The sequence below is a fragment of the Melanerpes formicivorus genome, unplaced genomic scaffold (assembly GCF_026170545.1).
Source record: "Melanerpes formicivorus ecotype bairdi unplaced genomic scaffold, bMelFor1.0.p_v2 SCAF_42, whole genome shotgun sequence".
In the NCBI taxonomy this organism is placed as follows: domain Eukaryota; kingdom Metazoa; phylum Chordata; class Aves; order Piciformes; family Picidae; genus Melanerpes; species Melanerpes formicivorus.
In genome coordinates, this window is record NW_027142394.1 from 1,507,613 (window position 1) to 1,525,329 (window position 17,717).

The following is a 17,717-nucleotide window of genomic DNA, read 5'->3' on the forward strand; positions in this document are numbered from 1 at the left end:
ACCCCACAGTGCTGCCACCAATAACAGCTCAGCAGCAGCACAGCTCCTCATGTTTGGCCCAAAGCATCGTTCACTGGGCCAAGGGAAACAGAGGTCATTTTCAGAACTGGTGCACATACTGATAGAGATTGAAAAATCAATGTAAACAATGCTCTTCCAAAGGTCTTCCAGATGCATGTCCTTTCCATCCCAAAGGCTAAGTCAAGGCTGCAGAGTGAGGGAACACATCTCCTGTGCTAACCTTTCTGAAAAATTCATTATGCATTACTGACGATTTCAGAGAGTGGTTTCAGCCACAGAGCAAACTTCAGCCTGAGCAGAGCAGAATTTTAATGCCCTGTGGACAACATTTCAGAGTTTTCTTGAGACCTCAAAAGGAACTGTTTGATTTCGAATCCCAGTAGTTCCAAAGCCTCTGAGATTGTGCATTAGAGGATTAACCACGTCCAGGGCTGCATCAAAAGAAGTGTGACCAGCAGGATGAGAGAGGTGACTCTGCTCTTCCAGTCTGCTCTCATGAGACCCCACCTGGAACACTGCATCCATTTATGGGGGCTTAAGAGGGACACGGAATTGCTGGAGCAGATCCAGAAGAGACCACAAAGATGATCAGAGGCCTCTAGTATCTCCCCTGTGGGGACAGGCTAAGTGTCATTCAGATCCAGAAGAGACCACAAAGATGATCAGAGGCCTCTAGTATCTCCCCTGTGGGGACAGGCTAAGTGTCATTCAGCCTGGAGAAAGGAAGGCTCCAGGGAGAGCTTATAATAGCCTTCCAGTACCTAAAGGGGACCTACAAGAAAGCTGAAAAGGGACTTTTTACAAGGGTGATAGGATGAGAGGGAATGGCTTGAAGCTTGAGAAGGGTAGGTTTAGACTGGAGATCAGGAAGAAATTCTTGACAGTGCAGGTGATGAGACAGTGGAATAGGTTGTCCAGGGAGGTTTTGGATGCCCCATCTCTGGAGGTGTTCAAGGCCAGGCTGAATGAGGCCTCGAGTAACCTAGGCGAGTGGAAAGTGTCCCTTAAAGGACAGCAGGAACCTTATGTCCTATTCTCAAAGGCCTCTCTGTTTCAGTTTAGGCACATAATACTTCCATCTTTTGGAAATTACCTCTAGAATGCTAAAAGCTGAATTAAAATAAGATGAAATAGCAACACATTATGTGAGATTGTGCTCCTCACACAAAGACAACTTCGAAAGTATCACAAGGTAGTGGTGGGATTGCAAGCTCTAGGCAAGGAAGATCAGCTAGGCTTGATGATCACAACAGTTCCAAGGTCTGAATGAACCCTTTCCAACACCTTCAAAATGGATCTTTTCCCCCACACATACTTTGAAAGCCCTTGTTATGTATTACCTGGCTTTGATCCTTCCGGGACTGTCCCATTCCAAACCTGGTGTAAGAATTCGGGTCTGTTGTCATTCATATCAATGACATTAATAACAATGTCAATGGGGTTCTCCACCTGGTTTCCATTCACATCCACTGCATGTGCTCTCAGCTGCATAAAAACATTCAAAGTGTTAGAGTTTGCCCAACATCCAGCCACACACACATCCACACAATACTGGTGACAGGAAATCCCAGGTCAGGCATTTTTAGCTCACTGTATTTTGCTATCTGCCACTCCTCGCTCATATGAACCCTTGAAAGCTGCTGTTCAGTCTTCCAAATGATTCCAAGCTGCAAACTGACTTCTTTGATTTGTTGAAAATGACTTTGCATCATGTCACTTTGATTAATACCAATGCCTACTGTCATATATAAATCTGGTTTTAATAAAGGCCGTTAGAAACCAGACTCTGGAAATATGCAGATTTATATCAAACAGGCAGCAACTTATTAACGATCCACAGGGGATGAACACTGACACCACTTTCAGAAATTCCTTCCTAAGATTATGGATAATTAATAGACATAGATGCACAGGAAAAGTGGATGGAACAGATCTGTGTTACCTGGAACACCGAAGTGAGGTTTGTGATAAATCACTGTCAGTAAGCACACTGAAATCCCAGGCTAAAATTAACCTGAAGTGTATGGACTGAGCCTCAAAGATACTGAGACACTTGAAATTTATTGCCCTGGTTGCCAAAGAGGACTAAGAAACTACCTTTGACAGCAAGATTTACCTAAATCATCTTAAATTGGACAGCCAGAAAATGAGAACACTGCATTCTAAAAATGTAAAGCTTTATAGCCAGGTGAGAGCCTGGCACCTTCCAAACGTAAGAACAGCTTCCTCCTCTAGCAGTTCTGCTGAAGCCTGCTTAAAATATGTATTAAAAACAAATATACTTGTGGTATGTGTGTGTGGGTATATGTGTGTTTATATATTTGTAGAGATACACACATCTTCTGGCTCCAAACCTAGCAGACAGGGGCAACAGGGCATTAACTCACCACTCGGGAAATGACTCACAGAAATGTCAACCCCCCAGTCAGTAAATCCTGCATGCCATTGTCAAACTCTCAGTAAAAAAATCTGATGGATGTGGGAGATGCTCTCCTGTCACAGCCATTCCACCACACACCTTCCCCCAGATGGCTCCTGCTGCCTCCCCTCTCTTCGGGAGCAGCACTCGAAGGGCTTCTCAGAGCAGGAGGCAAGGAGTGCTTTAATCCATGACATGCTGGAAAGTCTCTAGGAGCTGAGTGACTCCAGCAATGATTTCAGTGTGGTCTCTCAAATGCAGAGAAAACTTTAGGTCATAGCCTGGTGTCCCCACTTCCTGCAAAACTTTTTTCACTTATGTGATAAAATGAGGCTGAAAAGAGAGCACTGCTGTCAAGATAGCATTCAGAGTGAAGGAAGAGCTAAAGGAGCAGGATCCTTGAAGTTCTAACATAAGCTAAAGTGACTTAAACCTGAATGCTGTCTCTGTTGTTTCCTCTCACAGTGTTCCTTAGACCTAATGCTTCATATTGCTGGGAAAAATGCTTGTGGCCACCTGTGTGCCTCTGTCCACATCTTTTAGAATGCACTGCTCTAATGGCTGTGCTCCTGGAAGAATGGAATTGCCTGTAGAGAACAAGATAAACTTTAACACTAAATAAATCTAGTGAACCAGAGAAATGCTTCCATAAAGAAGCCCAGGAAGTGAGGAAGAGGTGAAACAGGTGAAGCAGGCCCTGCAGCTTGGGTGAAGGGAACCAAAAAGGCTTTGAAACTCTGGTGTAGTAACAAAGCTCTTTGTTGTCCTTGTGTGCATGATGTATTTTGGGTATTAAATTATGATGTGTGTTCAAAGACTGGCTGGATGGGGCCACAGCTTGAGTCCTGTGTCCAGGTCTGGGCTCCTCAGATTAGGAGAGATGTTGAGTTGCTGGAAGGTGTCCAGAGAAGGGCAATAAAGCTGGGGAGGGGTCTGGAGCACAGCCCTGTGAGGAGAGGCTGAGGGAGCTGGGGTTGCTTAGCCTGGAGAAGAGGAGGCTCAGGGGAGACCTTATTGCTGTCTCCAACTCCCTGAAGGGAGGCTGTAGCCAGGTGGGGGTTGGTCTCTTCTCCCAGGTGGCCAGCACCAGAACAAGAGGACACAGTCTCAAGCTGCGCCAGGGGAGGTTTAGGCTGGATATTAGGAAGAAATTCTTCATAGAAAGAGTGATTGGCCATTGGAATGTGCTGTCCAGGGAGGTTCTGGAGTCATGATCACTGGAGGTGTTTAGGAAGAGACTGGATGGGGTGCTTGGTGCCATGGCTTAGTTGCTTAGATGGTGCTGGATGATAGGTTGGACTCGATGATCTCAAAGGTCTTTTCCAACCTGGTCTGGTCTGGTCTGGTCTGGTCTATTCTATTCTATTCTATTCTATTCTTTAGAAACTTGGTCTAGTAAGAGGTGTCCTTGTCCACGGCAGGGACATGGAATTAGATGATCTTTAGGGTCCCTTCCAACCCAAACCACTCTGTGACTGTCTGGAATTCGTGGTCTACTTTGTCAATTCATTTAGAGCAAAGAGTATCATTTTCATAAGCTGACAGGCCTAATCTACGATTCCATTAAAATGCTTACATTTGGCCCTGAAAATGAAAATGGGTAGGTTCTCCTTCCCATCCATTTCTCAGCTCACAGCTGCTGCAATTCTAACAGCAGTCACATCCCTAATTGAAGTTGTGGAATTAAAAGTAAACTTTTGGGAACTATACATTCCGGGGGAGACTGTGATCGATGGCCTGCATTTGAAAGAAGCTACAGTATCCATAGCTCCATCTTTTAACAGTGAGCTTTATCTAAACACATTTAATCACTGTTTACGTATGTTAATGTATTTAAGCTGCTTAAACATAGTAAGAGTTAGTCTGAGTCAGTACAACAAACACAAATCTGCCACAAACTCTTCAAATCATATCGCATAGAAAACGGAACGCCGGCTGCTCAAGTCGTGCTCGAAGCAGATGTTAAATCTTCAATTTTGATAATCTGATTGATGGCAAATTAAAACTCTTACATGAAAAGAGGCAATCTGCTCCCGGTCTAAAGGCTTTGTCACAGACAGCTGCCCTGAGATGGGGTTGATGATGAAGATGCCTGTTGGAGGTTGGTCAGCTCCCGGGCCCGTCACGCTGTACCGCAGCGAGAGGCTTTTGTCGCGATCGGACCGAATCTGCGAGGCGAGGGAGAGAATGTTTGGGTGAGCGACAGGCAGGCAGAGGGTGGGACTGCTGCTGAGGCAAGCAGCAGCTCTTTCTTCTGGCTTTTTCACCTTTAAGCTACACTTAGGAAAAATAATTATTCTGGCAAGGGTGCAAAGTTAGTATAAAGTTTGGGGGGGGTTCCATTGCACTGTCGAGAGAACTGCTCAGTGAGTTATCAGGAACATACAACTCAAACCAATACCCATCAGGATTCTTACCTTAACCAGAACTGCTTAGATTCTAGAGAAGATACATACTATCATAAATCTACCTAAGAAACAAAAGGCTGGTTTGTTTGTTTTCTTCCCCTCCTAAATCTTCCTAGAAGAAAACTATATATAGGCTGTCTTCAGCTGCTGGCTTTTAGAAACTCATTGATTTTGTTTAAAGACTGAACTCTGGTCTCGTCTTCCAAGGGAAACAAAATGAAAAGGGCAGTGCCATGTGTGAGGAGCAGGTGAATCACCAGCATGCACAGCACCAAAACACAGCAGAACTCCATCCTATCTACTGGGGCTAATGCTCTACCAAGCTTCAACTAATCCTCATAGAAGTTTGTCATGTCCAACCAAGTACCACAGTTGGAAACTCTCTTCTATGCTGGGCTCCTAGCAATGGCTACATGTGTGCTGCAGAGTTGGGTGGTGCAGATGATGTCTTCATCCCCTCTCATTCTATTTCCCCCTGCCTTCTGGTGCATTTCTCTTCCTGCTCATTTCTACACTTGCCCAGCTGGAAAACTGCTGTGCAGATGACTGGAGAACTCCTGAACAGGAAGATATCCTCCTTAACCACTTTAAGGAAGTCATCACAGCACTTAACAAGCAAGCCAAGGTCACCTTCCATAAGTATGGTAGCATAGGGATAACTTTAAAGAAGCCAGCCCATGACACACAAAGGTAGCAACAGAAATCAGTCCCAAAGACTCTGATAAACATTTGGACTACGAACAAGACATCACTCACACAAAATCTCTCTCAAGAGCTCTCCAAGGGACACCAAAACCACATTTCTATTAACTTCCTTACCCTCACTAATTCCTGAGGAAATGGTCCTCTGGAATTTTCAGGTAGGTTGATTGGAGGAATAACCCAGTCTCTCTTCTGCCTCTTCAGAGGGCTGCTGTGCTTGTGTTGTTGCCATGGAAATACAATGTCTTCAATTTTCTTTTGGTCCTTTCCCAGGTACAAGATAAAATGAAGCACATGTTAGGAAGGAGAATCATTGGTAGGTGTTATGAAATAAACTCAGATACAAGAACAAAATGGACTGAGAGAGTGCTCATAGGGCTGGTTTGTTTGCATTCACAACACAGTAGGAAGACAACCATGAGCGTTTACAACCTCGCTGCAACATGTGAAGCACTCCTGTTCTCTCTTCCTTATTCAAGCTGGAGGAGAAATGAAACCATCAACTCCTTACAACATGGCACCACTGTGTAAACTGTGCTGCACTTTCTGAAAAGTAGTTAATATTTTGGAGAATGTAAGAGTGTGCCTTTATGTATTTCTCATCAACCAGAGCTTGAGCTCAGGTAATGTGCTACTGCAGGTTAAATTTAGACCTGGGTGTGCTAAAACATAATTTGAGTTTCAAAGGGAAGTTTAATACATACTGGTAGGGAATGTCTCAAATATTTATGACCCTATTAAATCCCATAGAATTAATGCTGTAATTATTTTAAACCTATGTCAGCCATGATGGATGCAGTAGATGACCCACTTTACACATTGGGCATTAATCTTTGCTTGGTGTCAACATTCCCTTCTCTATCTGCACTCCTTTCAGCCCTTGGATCAGCACACACGCAGCTATGTCAGCCTGCTTAAGGGTGACAAAAAACTTTTCCCAACTCTTTTTAAGAGCATAAAAACCCAAATCAAATATGGCACAGTGCAAACAACTGCTCAGCTTGAGGCCACATTCCACTATTAGGCCTCGAGCACATGCCCTACTAGGAGAGACTGACCGAGCTGGGATTGCTTAGCCTGGAGAAGAAGAGGATCAGAGGAGACCTTATTGCTGTCTACAACTCCCTGAAGGGAGGTTGTAGCCAGGTGGGGTTGGTCTCTTCTCCCAGGAAACCAGCACCAGAACAAGAGGACACAGTCTCAAACTGTGCCAGGGGAGGTTTAGGCTGGATGTTAAGAAGACATTCTTCACAGAGAGAGTTGTTGGCCATTGGAATGTGCTGCCCAGGGAAGTGGTGGAGTCACTGTCCCTGGAGGTGTTCAAAAAGTGATTGGATGTGGCACTTGAAGCCATGGTTTAGTAGTCATGAGGTGTTGGGTGACAGGTTGGACTTGATCTTTGAGGTCTTTTCCAACCTCACTGATTCTATTCCACATACTGCTGACAGCAAGGATGCCTGAACTGCATTCATAAAAACATATAATGGTTTGGGTTGGAAGGGACCTAAAAGATCACTCAGTTCCAACCCCCTTGCCATAGGCAAGGACACCTTCCACTCGCCCAGGATGCTCAAGGCCTCATCCAGCCTGGCCTTGAGCACCTCCAGGGAGGGGACACCCACAAGCTCCCTGGACAACCTGTTCTAGTGTCTCACCACCCTCACTGGAAAGAATTTCTTCCTAGTATCCAGTCTAAGTCTACCTCCCATCCTATCACTCCACTTGTATCACTTGTAAAAAGTCCCTTCCTGGGATGTTTGGAATGAACAGGGCATGCTCTGATAAACCCAAGCAGCTACTCTTTTAACAGATTTTTTTTACAGACCCAACTAGGTTGCCTTTGTTAAAAAATTGACTCAGAAGCTCTAACACCATCATCAGCTAAGCAAACAAAACAATGAGGATTACACAGCTCTAGTTTCCAGTGTGCTCCTGGGAAGAGATGCCTTGCATCACCACACTACTCTGACATTCCACTTGGATCTTTTAATGCAGACCCACACTAATCTCTGAATAAATTTTGTTGTTCCTTTGTAAACTAAGCACTTTGTAGGAGAAGGTAAGAAACAGCAGGCAGCAAGTGATAGAACAGAAAAAAAGGCAGCAGAGCCAATACTGCTTTCCTGAAGTAAAATGCATTGTTATTTGTCTCTTGCTCAGCCTGCTTTCCCTTACACTGCATGGCTGATGCCGTGGCAGCTTCCAGCAGAGGGAGACCATCTTCCTTCCCAAAGTGCCGCTGGAATCATGAATAATTTACAGTCTCCAATTTGATTATGAGGGAACAAGACAAAGCCAATATTCCTTGCCAGAAACGCTTCCCTGCTACTGCTGTAAATCTACAGCTCCCATCTAATAAACATGACTGATGCATCCTAGCACAAATTTGTTTAGTTTGTGGTTATATTTAACCGCCTGAATAAATACTGCCGTACTTCCAAGCGGTTCCAAACAAAGAAATGACCGTGTCCGACTTCAATCCAGGTATAAATCTCAAGCTATGCAAACAACAACAACAACAACAACAACAAAAAAGAGAGAAAAGCTCAAACACAAATGAATCCTAGCTACTTAAACTGGCATGTCTTTCCCTGCCTTACCAAAGCTACAGACTAACAGACTGCAGGAAAAGTTCTTCCTGAAGCTGCGGATTTGCATGCGCTATGTGTCCATTAGGAGACCTTAATGTGGACTTCCAGTACCTGAAGGGGGCTCCAAGAAAGCTGGGGAGGGACATTTGAGGGTGTCAGGGAGTGATAGGACTGGGGGGAATGCAGCAAAAATAGAAATGGGTAGATTCATATTAGGTGTTAGGAAGAAATTCTTCCCCACGAGGATAGTGAGAGACTGGCACAGGTTGCCCAGGGAGGTGGTGGAAGCCTCATCCCTGGAGGTTTTTGCAACCAGACTGGATGTGGCTCTGAGCAGCCTGCTCTAGTGTAGGGTGTTCCTGCCCATGACAGGACGGTTGGAACTAGAGGTCCCTTCCAACCCTGAAAATTCTATGATTCTATGACAGACGGAATAAAATCCCTGGGTTGAGGTCTGTTTGCCAAGACACATTTATGCAGGCTGCCAGGTGCTGCACTTTGGCCACAACAACCCCATGCAGTGCTACAGGCTGGGTCAGAGTGGCTGGAGAGCAGCCAGGCAAAAAGGAACCTGAGGGCACTGGTTGACAGCAGCTGAACATGAGCCAGCAGTGTGCCCAGGTGGCCAAAGTGGCCAACGGCATCTTGGCCTATACCAGGAACAGTGTAGCCAGTAGGAGCAGGGAAGTCATTGTGCCCCTGTACTCAGCACTGGTTAGGCCACACCTTAAGTCCTGTGTCCAGTTCTGGGCCCCTCAATTTAAGGACATTGAGACACTTGAACGTGTCCAGAGAAGGGCAACGAGGCTGGGGAGAAGCCTTGAGCATAAATCCTATGAGGAGAGGCTGAGGGAGCTGGGGTTGCTTAGCCTGGAGAAGAGGAGGCTCAGGGGAGACCTTATTGCTCTCTACAACTACCTGAAGGGAGGTTCTAGCCGGGAGGGTGATGGTCTCTTCTCCCAGGCAAGCAGCACCTGAACAAGAGGACACAGTCTCAAGCTGTGCCAGGGGATGTTTAGGCTGGAAGTGAGGAGAAAGTTCTTCACAGAGAGAATTGTTAGCCATTGGAATGTGCTGCCCAGGGAGGTGGTGGAGTCACCGTCCTGGGGGGTGTTCAAAGGGGATTGGATGTGGCACTTGGTGCCGTGGTTTAGTTGTCATGAGGTGTTGGGTGACAGGTTGGGCTTGATGATCCTTGAGGTCTTTTCCAACCTTATTGATTCTATGACAATTGTTTCACCTGTTCTGAAGGCCCTGTGAGGGCTGGCTCAGGGGTTAGCTTCACTCTCATTTGCCATTCTTCCTGGGTTTCCTTGTCCTGAGCAGACACGACAAACTCCGTGGGCTCTGCTGAAAGCTGGAAGCTTCTCTCTGCGTAGACCACACCATCTTCACCTACTCTGAAATCTTCTGGCTCACTGCTTCCAAAGTGTATTTTTTTGTTCCCATCACAGCTTCGAAACCTCACTGCAAAATAGACAAAAGCAGGAACACATAATGAAAAAGCAGCCCACTTGAACTCAGTGTGACATCAAATGCATTAAGGACACATATTCAAAGCAGAAAGACTTAACTTGCTGCTGCTTTTATCACATGCAACTACCAGTTCAGGACTTGTACTTCATGGGTCAGTCCACATGAAGGCAAGATCCTTCTGTGCACTGCTAGGCAGAGTTTTCAACCCTAGACAGACTGTGTCCCCTCCCAAACACCTGTCCCCCCCAGCAAGAAAAACATTTCCCTCCACCTCCTATGTTACATTTCAGTCCATTTCCAGTGGAATGGCCACAAGGATTTGCACCTCAAGCCTCACCAAGTTCCAGTCTTAGAATCATTTTGGTTGGGAAAGACCTTTAAGACCTTCAAGTTCAAGCATTAACATCAATTCACTGGAAACAACAAATTTAATTACACTGCAACCAGAATCACAAACAACCCTGCTGCCAGTGCCCTCTGTGTCAATGGGGGTAAGGCAGAAACCCAGGAACTGGCTGAGATTAACTTCTGTGTCCAGCACAGCCTGTGACTCAGCTTTATCATCTTAGGTAGGTCACTTATGAGCCAAAGTCCTCACCTCTTCCACCAGGAGAGTTGACACCTCAGTTACCAATAGCTGGTAACCAGTAGATCAAGGGAGGTTCTCCTCCCCCTCTAACTCTACCCCACAGACCTGGAGTAATGTCCATTTCTGGGCTTCCCTCTCTCTCCCCAAAACAGGGAACTGCTGGAGAGAGTCCAATTGATTACAAAGATAATCAGAGGTCTGGAGCATCTCTTACAAGGAGAGTCTGAAGGACCTGGGGCTGTTTAATCTGAAGAAAACTAAGAGAGGATCTTAGCAATGCTCAGAACTATCTAAAGGGTGAGGGTCAAGAGGATGGGGCTGGACTCTTTTGGTGGTGACCAGTGACAGTATAACAGGTAATGGGCACAAACTGGCACACAGCAAGTTACACCTAAACATAGAGATAAAATTCTTTCCTGTGAGGGTGTTGGAGCCCTGGAGCAGGCTGCCCAGAGAGGCTGTGGAGTCTCCTTCTCTGGAGACTTTCAAGACATCTAGACATTGTGATCCTGGGCAACCTGCTTTAGCAGGAGGATCGGACTTGATCTTCAGAGGTCACAGAAGCACAGAATGTTATGGGTTGGAAGGGATGTCTAGAGATCACCTAGCCCAATCCCCCTGCCAAAGCAGGGTCACCTAGGGCAAGCCACATGGGAATGCTGATCCCTTCCAACCCTTTCCATTTAATGAGCTCTTGGACTGAGTTTCCCTATCTACAAGATGAAGGCAGTGAGAAACACCTCACAGAGAAAAATCTAAGTTAAAGCCTTAGCTTTAAACAAAACAAAACAAAGAGATCTCATGTACCACACATCTCCATTCATCTACTTAGGAGTTACCCACTCCTGTTTTAATTCCCACACCCCTTCTCTTTGCCTTGTCTGAAAGGGGCACACTGAAAACAAGAAAAGAAACACGATGGGAAGTGCACAAAAGAACTGGCAACAGGTTGCTGCCTTCTTTACCCAATTGCTTTCAATCCCATTTGTGGGTTACTGCAAACAGTAGTAGGTTAAAAATGAACGTGTGCTTTTATAACCAATGATTGTTCTTTAATGCTTCCCAAGTATGACAAAGTATTTGGATTGCCTGGGCAATAGAAGGGAAATCATCATTATGAAGGTTGTGCTAAAATGCACATTCTGAAGATGAAATGAAGGCTTTATGCCTCATTTCAGTTATTGGACTTTTTATATTGTGCCAAGCCATGCACAAAGTGTTTAGCTTCAAAACTTAAAGGTCCCTCTCAAGAAGACAAAAAAGAATCACTATGAAATGCCATGCATCATCTGCTTTCTTTTGTAATGCACTGTTTCAGGAAGGGACTGAGGAGAAGAATTGTCCCTTTTTTGTAGCTGAACTTCAAGGACCAAGATGATGTTCAGATGACATATAAAACTTGTTTCTTTACTGCACCCTTTCAATTATCCAGAGTGCCCCATTTGCCCTCTCCTGACAGGAAAGGCTGTACTTTCAAAGGGTCTATCATGTACAAAAATGAGGCAAAGCATGGCATTCCTTCAAATGAATGATAAAATGTCAATCTCCTTAATACTGATCTTGCTGGGCTGGGTAGGGATACTGCTCTTTCCAGACACCTCCCAGAGTCTGAAGGTCTCCCTCAGTGAAATATCAGCCTCAGCTCAGGAAGGAGAGCATGCCATGTCCACAAAGCACTGAACACAGGAAAAAGAGATCTGCCTGGGTAAGAAGGCTGAAGCCTCACCATTGGGCTCCTCCTCTGGTCCCCTCCTTGTAGATGCTGCTTCAGGTGCTCCACAGCAGTGAGAGTGCTGTTAAATCCTCAGCCTCTCACATCAGCATTCATGTATGTCACTCTCTAGGCAATTCCTAGAGCTCCACAACTCCCTTCTACCCATGCCATAGAGTACAACTGACTTTCTTTCCTACAGAGCTACAGGTCTGCAAGACTTGGATGTGACAAAACCTTTGGTTTGCTGTGCCTGTGGGAGGAGAAAATGGACAGGCAGAAGGTCCAGCTCCCAGACATTGACCATCCCCATCGATCTCCCACTCTTTTCAGCACTGAGCCTCCCAGTTCCAGTCAGTCCCCCGAGGTGGTAAGTTGAAATGCAACAGCCAGAGTAAATATGTGATTCTAAACCAAGGATATCAAACCACCACTTTAAAACAACTCTATCACTCCCCAGAAGTTATTACCACAGTCCTAATTCTGTAATCCTGGTTAGCTAACCTTCAGAGATGGATATTGCAGATTGTTTAGCACAAAAATAAAGAGGTGCCCAAGAAGAGTTTACTCCAAAGTCACTACATCTAATGATTTAAGAACTTAATGACTGGACTACCAAACAATGCTGCTCATACTTGGAGTTCGGAGGCACAGACCACCCATACCCCAGGCATGGAGAAAGCTGGACCTCCTCCAAGCATCATCCCTGCTCACAAACAGAGCACTCAGTAGCAGACAGTTCACATTAAGGGGGGGGGGGGAATGGGGAGAGAGCCAGCAATTTAAGCCATAGCTCTATGTCTCTGCTGACCTCTCATTGCAGCTACAGCTGCTCCCAATATTCATGGAATAACAGAATGGTCTGGGTAGGAAGAGACCTTAAAGATCACCCAGGTCTACCCCCCCACAGGGACACCTTCCACTAGACCAGGCTGCTCAAGGCCTTCAAATGACTTGAAAAGTTTGATGCCCAGCTTGGCCCAGTGTCTATCCCAAAGTGGCTTGACCAAAAGGACAAAAAGTGAGTCAGATCCACCTCTGGCTCTTCTCAGACTTACTTCTGAACAGCAGGGAGTGGGAAGGAGAATGAGTATTAATCCAAACATTGACCATTACTGCTATTCAAAAAGGTAACATTTAAAATGAGTTTCACAGCTGTTATGGTCCAAAAGAGTAAGATATCACAGCAATACTTCATTACACACTACCACAATAGATTCCTTTTTAAAGATATATTCAAATTCATAAAGGAGATAATTTCACAGTCTCAAGCTGTGCCAGGGGAGGTTTAGGCTGGATGCTAGGAAGAAATTCTTCACAGAAAGAGAGATTGACCATTGGAGTGTGCTGCCCAGGGAGGTGGTGGAGTCACCATCACTGGAGGTGTGTAAGAAGAGAGTGGGTGGGGCACTTGATGGCATGGTTTAGTTGATTAGATGGTGTTGGGTGATGGGTTGGACTTGATGATCTCTGAGGTCTTTTCCAACCTGGTCTATCCTATCCTATCCTATCCTATCCTATCCTATCCTACCCTACCCTATTCTATCCTACCCTATCCTACCCTATTCTATCCTACCCTACCCTACCCTAACCTACCCTACCCTATTCTATCCTATCCTATCCTATCCTACCCTATCCTACCCTACCCTATCCTACCCTACCCTATTCTATCCTATCCTATCCTATCTTACCCTACCCTATTCTTTACCCCCATCTTCTTACACATAGGCTCCAGTAGCAAAAAAAGACAGGGAGAAAAAAGCAGAGAGAAAAAGCCACCCTGCTAGCCACTTCATTGATATTCCTGCTCCAGGCGACTCTAAAACTCAATGAAAATCCCTTTCCTTTGACAGTACCCTGGTAAAAATGTATAAAATTGCCAATGCTTTGTGAGAATTATTCTCCCTTTGCAAGGAAGCACACATTAACAAATTACACTCAAGCCTCACCATCTATAATTAAATTCCCCTGACAGAGCACAGGTTGTGCAGGAGCTGCTCTCTTCCCCCCCCCCCCCCAACCCCAGCTGCATGGTTATCAGTCTTGCAAATTCGATTTCGATCACTGGGCTCCATTTTTCAGGGCTCAACTGGTAGGAGCAGACAGACAGTTCCCACTGTAGGGTTTTAGGCAAAGATTTCTGCAAGTAGGCTACAGGAAGTATTTGTTGGTTTGTGTTTTTTCACCTTGTGGATAATGACTGTTTACACCAAGCGTGTGCTTTCTCACAGCCACACCAAAGGGAGGCTTGCTTTCCAAAAGTCACTTTCTGTTGACAGATCAATCATATGGATTCGTTTCAATTTAATAAAGGTTAACTAGAGAGACTGTGCAGCATCTGAGTCACTCCATACACAGCAGAAAGAGTAAGCAAGTAGCTGATTTTGCTGCTGTTTAGTTAACTCTCAGGATAAATGATCAGCTCTGACTATCTCACACTCTAATTTGCAGGTTTAGAAAGTATTTCTCTTTTGAGCATCTTCTGCATCTTTTGAAAAGTATCTGCTTTCTGAAAGGGCATTATCTGAAAGCATTACTCAAGCTTCAGGAGGGGAGATTGAGACTGGAGATTCAGAAGAAATTCTTTCCAGTGAGGGTGGTGAGATACTGAAACAGGTGCCCAGGGAGGTGTTGAATGTCCCCTCCCTGGAGGTTTACATCCATTGATATAGAATAAAATAGAATAGGAGTAGGAATAGAAGAGGAGTAGGAATAGAAGAGGAGTAGGAATAGAAGAGGAGTAGGAATAGAAGAGGAGTAGGAATAGAAGAGGAGTAGGAATAGAATAGAATTAAATAGGTTGGAAGAGACCTTTGAGATCATCAAGTCCAACCTACCATCCAACACCATCTAATCAACTAAACCATGGCACCAAGCACCCCATCCAATCTCTTCCTAAACACCTCCAGGGATGGTGATTCCACCACCTCCTTGGGCAGCACATTCCAGTGGCCAGTCTCTCTTTCTGGGAAGAACTTCTTCCTAACATCCAGCCTAAACTTCCCCTGGTGCAGCTTGAGACTGCATCCTCTTGTTCCGGTGCTAGTTGCCTGGGAGAAGAGACCAACCCCCACATGGCTACAACCTCCCTTCAGGTAGTTGTAGAGAGCAAGAAGGTCTGCCCTGAACCTCCTCTTCTCCAGGCTAAGCAGCCCCAGCTCCCTCAGCCTTTCCTCACAGGGCTGTGCTCCAAACCACTCCCCAGCTTTGTTGCCCTTCTCTGGACACCTTCCAGCAACTCAACATCTTTCCTAAACTGAGGAGCCCAGATCTGGACACAGTACTCAAGGTGTGGCCAAACCAGTGCTGAGTACAAGAAAGAATGACTTCCCTTCTAATGCAGGTGTTCAAGGCCAGGCTGTATGAGACCTTGAGCAACCTGGGCCATAGGAAGGTGTCCCTCTCCATGGCAGGGGGTTTGGAACTGAATGATCTTTAAGGTCCATTCCAACCCAAACCATTCTGTGAAGCTATGAATCATAACCTGAAATAGTTCTATTTTAGGTTTAAAGAGACTACCTTTGGTTGCATTGAAGCAGTAACAGGCATTAAGGGAGTAAAAGCAATTAGCTCAGAACTAGGCTGTGCCCAGGGATTTACAAAAACACAGCCCTGAAACACAGGAAAAATAGTATTTAGTAATAGCATGTGATGATTATTAAACATTACACTGCTAAGACAAAAGACCATTAGTATCCTAATTTGGGAGTCCCTTCCAGAACCAAGACAAGTATCATCTATTAAAAAAGAACAAGGAAAGCCCTCTGTGACTACAACATTCTCAAATGAAAATCTGCAGCTCTGTGGCATGAAACCAAGCTTCCAGGCTAAGCCCCTTGCATGGCAGCAATCACAAGCTAGGCATACACGTGTAGTGTACAAAACGGTGAGGTCTAAACATGCAAAGGCATTTAAAGTGCACTGGAGAGCTACACCACTCGCACTTGGCTCTAATGAGATGAATGATTCACAGCAGCTACATCTCTAACCTCATGTACCTCACTGGCAATCTTCAATTACCTAGAACCATGTCTCAGACAATAAAAAGCCTTTTTCAGCTGCCTGTGTTGGTTGGCACTCCTTGACATCCTGCTTCTGCTGCTTTTCATACAGCCCCCACAGAAGCACAGAAAGGTTCAGGCTGGGAGGGACCCTGAAGATCATCCAGTTCCAAACCTTTGCCACGGGCAGGGACACCTCCTACTAGATCAGGTTGCTCGAGGGGTTTGGGGCATAGGCCTTATGAGGAGAGGCTGAGGGAGCTGGGGTTGCTTAGCCTGGAGAGGAAGAGGCTCAGGGGAGACCTTATTGCTCTCTACAACTACCTGAAGGGAGGTTGTAGCCAGGCGGGGGTTGGTCTCTTCTCCCAGGCAAGCAGCACCAGAACAAGAGGACAGTCTCAAGCTGCACCCAGGGGAGGTTTAGGCTGGAGGTCAGGAAGAAGTTCTTCATAGAAAGAGTGATTGGCCATTGGAATGGGCTGCTCAGGGAGGTGGTGGAGTCACCATCACTGGAGGTGTTTAGGAAGAGACTGGATGGGGTGCTTGGTGCCATGGTTTAGTTGATTAGATGGTGTTGGATGATAGGTTGGACTCGATCTCAAAGGTCTCTTCCAGCCTGGTTAATTCTATTCTATTCTATTCTATTCTATTCTATTCTATTCTATTCTATTCTATTCTATTCTATTCTATTCTATTCTATTCTATTCTATTCTATTCTATTCTATTCTATTCTATTCTATTCTATTCTATTCTCCTATCCAACCTGGCTTTCAACACTTTCAGGCACAGCGCTTCCAAAACTTCCCTGGGCAAATTTCGCCAGTGCATCCTTATGGAGAAGAATTTCTTCCTAATGGATAACCTGCATCAGGCTGCTTCCAGTTTGAAGCCATTCCCTCTCATCCTGTCACACCATGCCTTTGTCAAAAGTCCCTCTCCAGCTCTCCTGGAGCCCCTTCAGGTACTGGGAGGCTGCACTAAGTTCTCCCTGGAGCCTTCTCTTTTCCAGGAGGAACAACCCCAACTCTCAGCGTGTTTTCATAGCAGAGGTGCTTTTGCATTAGGCAAATAATACTGGACTTAACTGGCCCAGGGACTAACCACAGAATGCTTAGAATAGTTTATATTGTATCATTTTTTTTCATGACCATATTAATGTACAACATAGAATCAACACAGGATCTTCATTACTTGCTTTGATCTCGAGCCACCTGCAGCACAGAGTTTATCATCTTTGGAAGCATCCAATTCACTGCTAAGTGAGATCCACAGAAACACCAACAGAAGAAAGCGTCTTTCCTTCTGTGAATTTGCTGGAACAGTGCCACTCCTCCTTCCTCAGCGCCTCTGCATCAACCTCAAGGCAAAGGCTCACTCAGAGGACCTTATGGAAAGTGCAACAAATTCCATGGGCTAACAACTTATGCAGCCCAGCAAGAGAGTTAAGAGTCTGCACCACAAAATGGAAACTCCAGGCCTATTTAATCCACTCAAGATCACTCTGCAGCAGATAAAATAAACAGAGTAAGAAAGCAGCTTACATACAACTGCCTGCCAGATACTTTACCTTTTGACAGAAGGAGAAATTTTATGAAACACCCTGCTTGACCTGCAGAGCTATCTACATATTAACATCTAAAGACTACCTGCTTTAAGAACATTCAGCATTTAGCAAGTCTTCCTACTACTTTTCAGAGAGGGAGAAACCAAAATGCAGCTGAAAACCAAACAAAGTGCTTTATAAGCCTGTCATTTATTCAGGCTGGCTCCTCCTCTCTCTGTAAGGTGATCTGCTAGTC

General features: G+C 45.3%; 1 protein-coding gene across 1 annotated transcript in view; it reads right to left on the reverse strand.

Moving 5' to 3' along the window:
* CDH2 (cadherin 2) overlaps positions 1-17,717 on the reverse strand; it is a 158,002-nt gene that overhangs the window by 46,457 nt on the left and 93,828 nt on the right. The window contains exons 3-6 of the mRNA XM_068158741.1: positions 9,382-9,608; positions 5,668-5,814; positions 4,453-4,608; positions 1,362-1,506 (exon numbers count right to left, since the gene is read on the reverse strand). Of these exons, the coding sequence (XP_068014842.1) occupies positions 1,362-1,506; positions 4,453-4,608; positions 5,668-5,814; positions 9,382-9,608 (675 nt within the window). The remainder of the gene's footprint in view (positions 1-1,361; positions 1,507-4,452; positions 4,609-5,667; positions 5,815-9,381; positions 9,609-17,717) is intronic.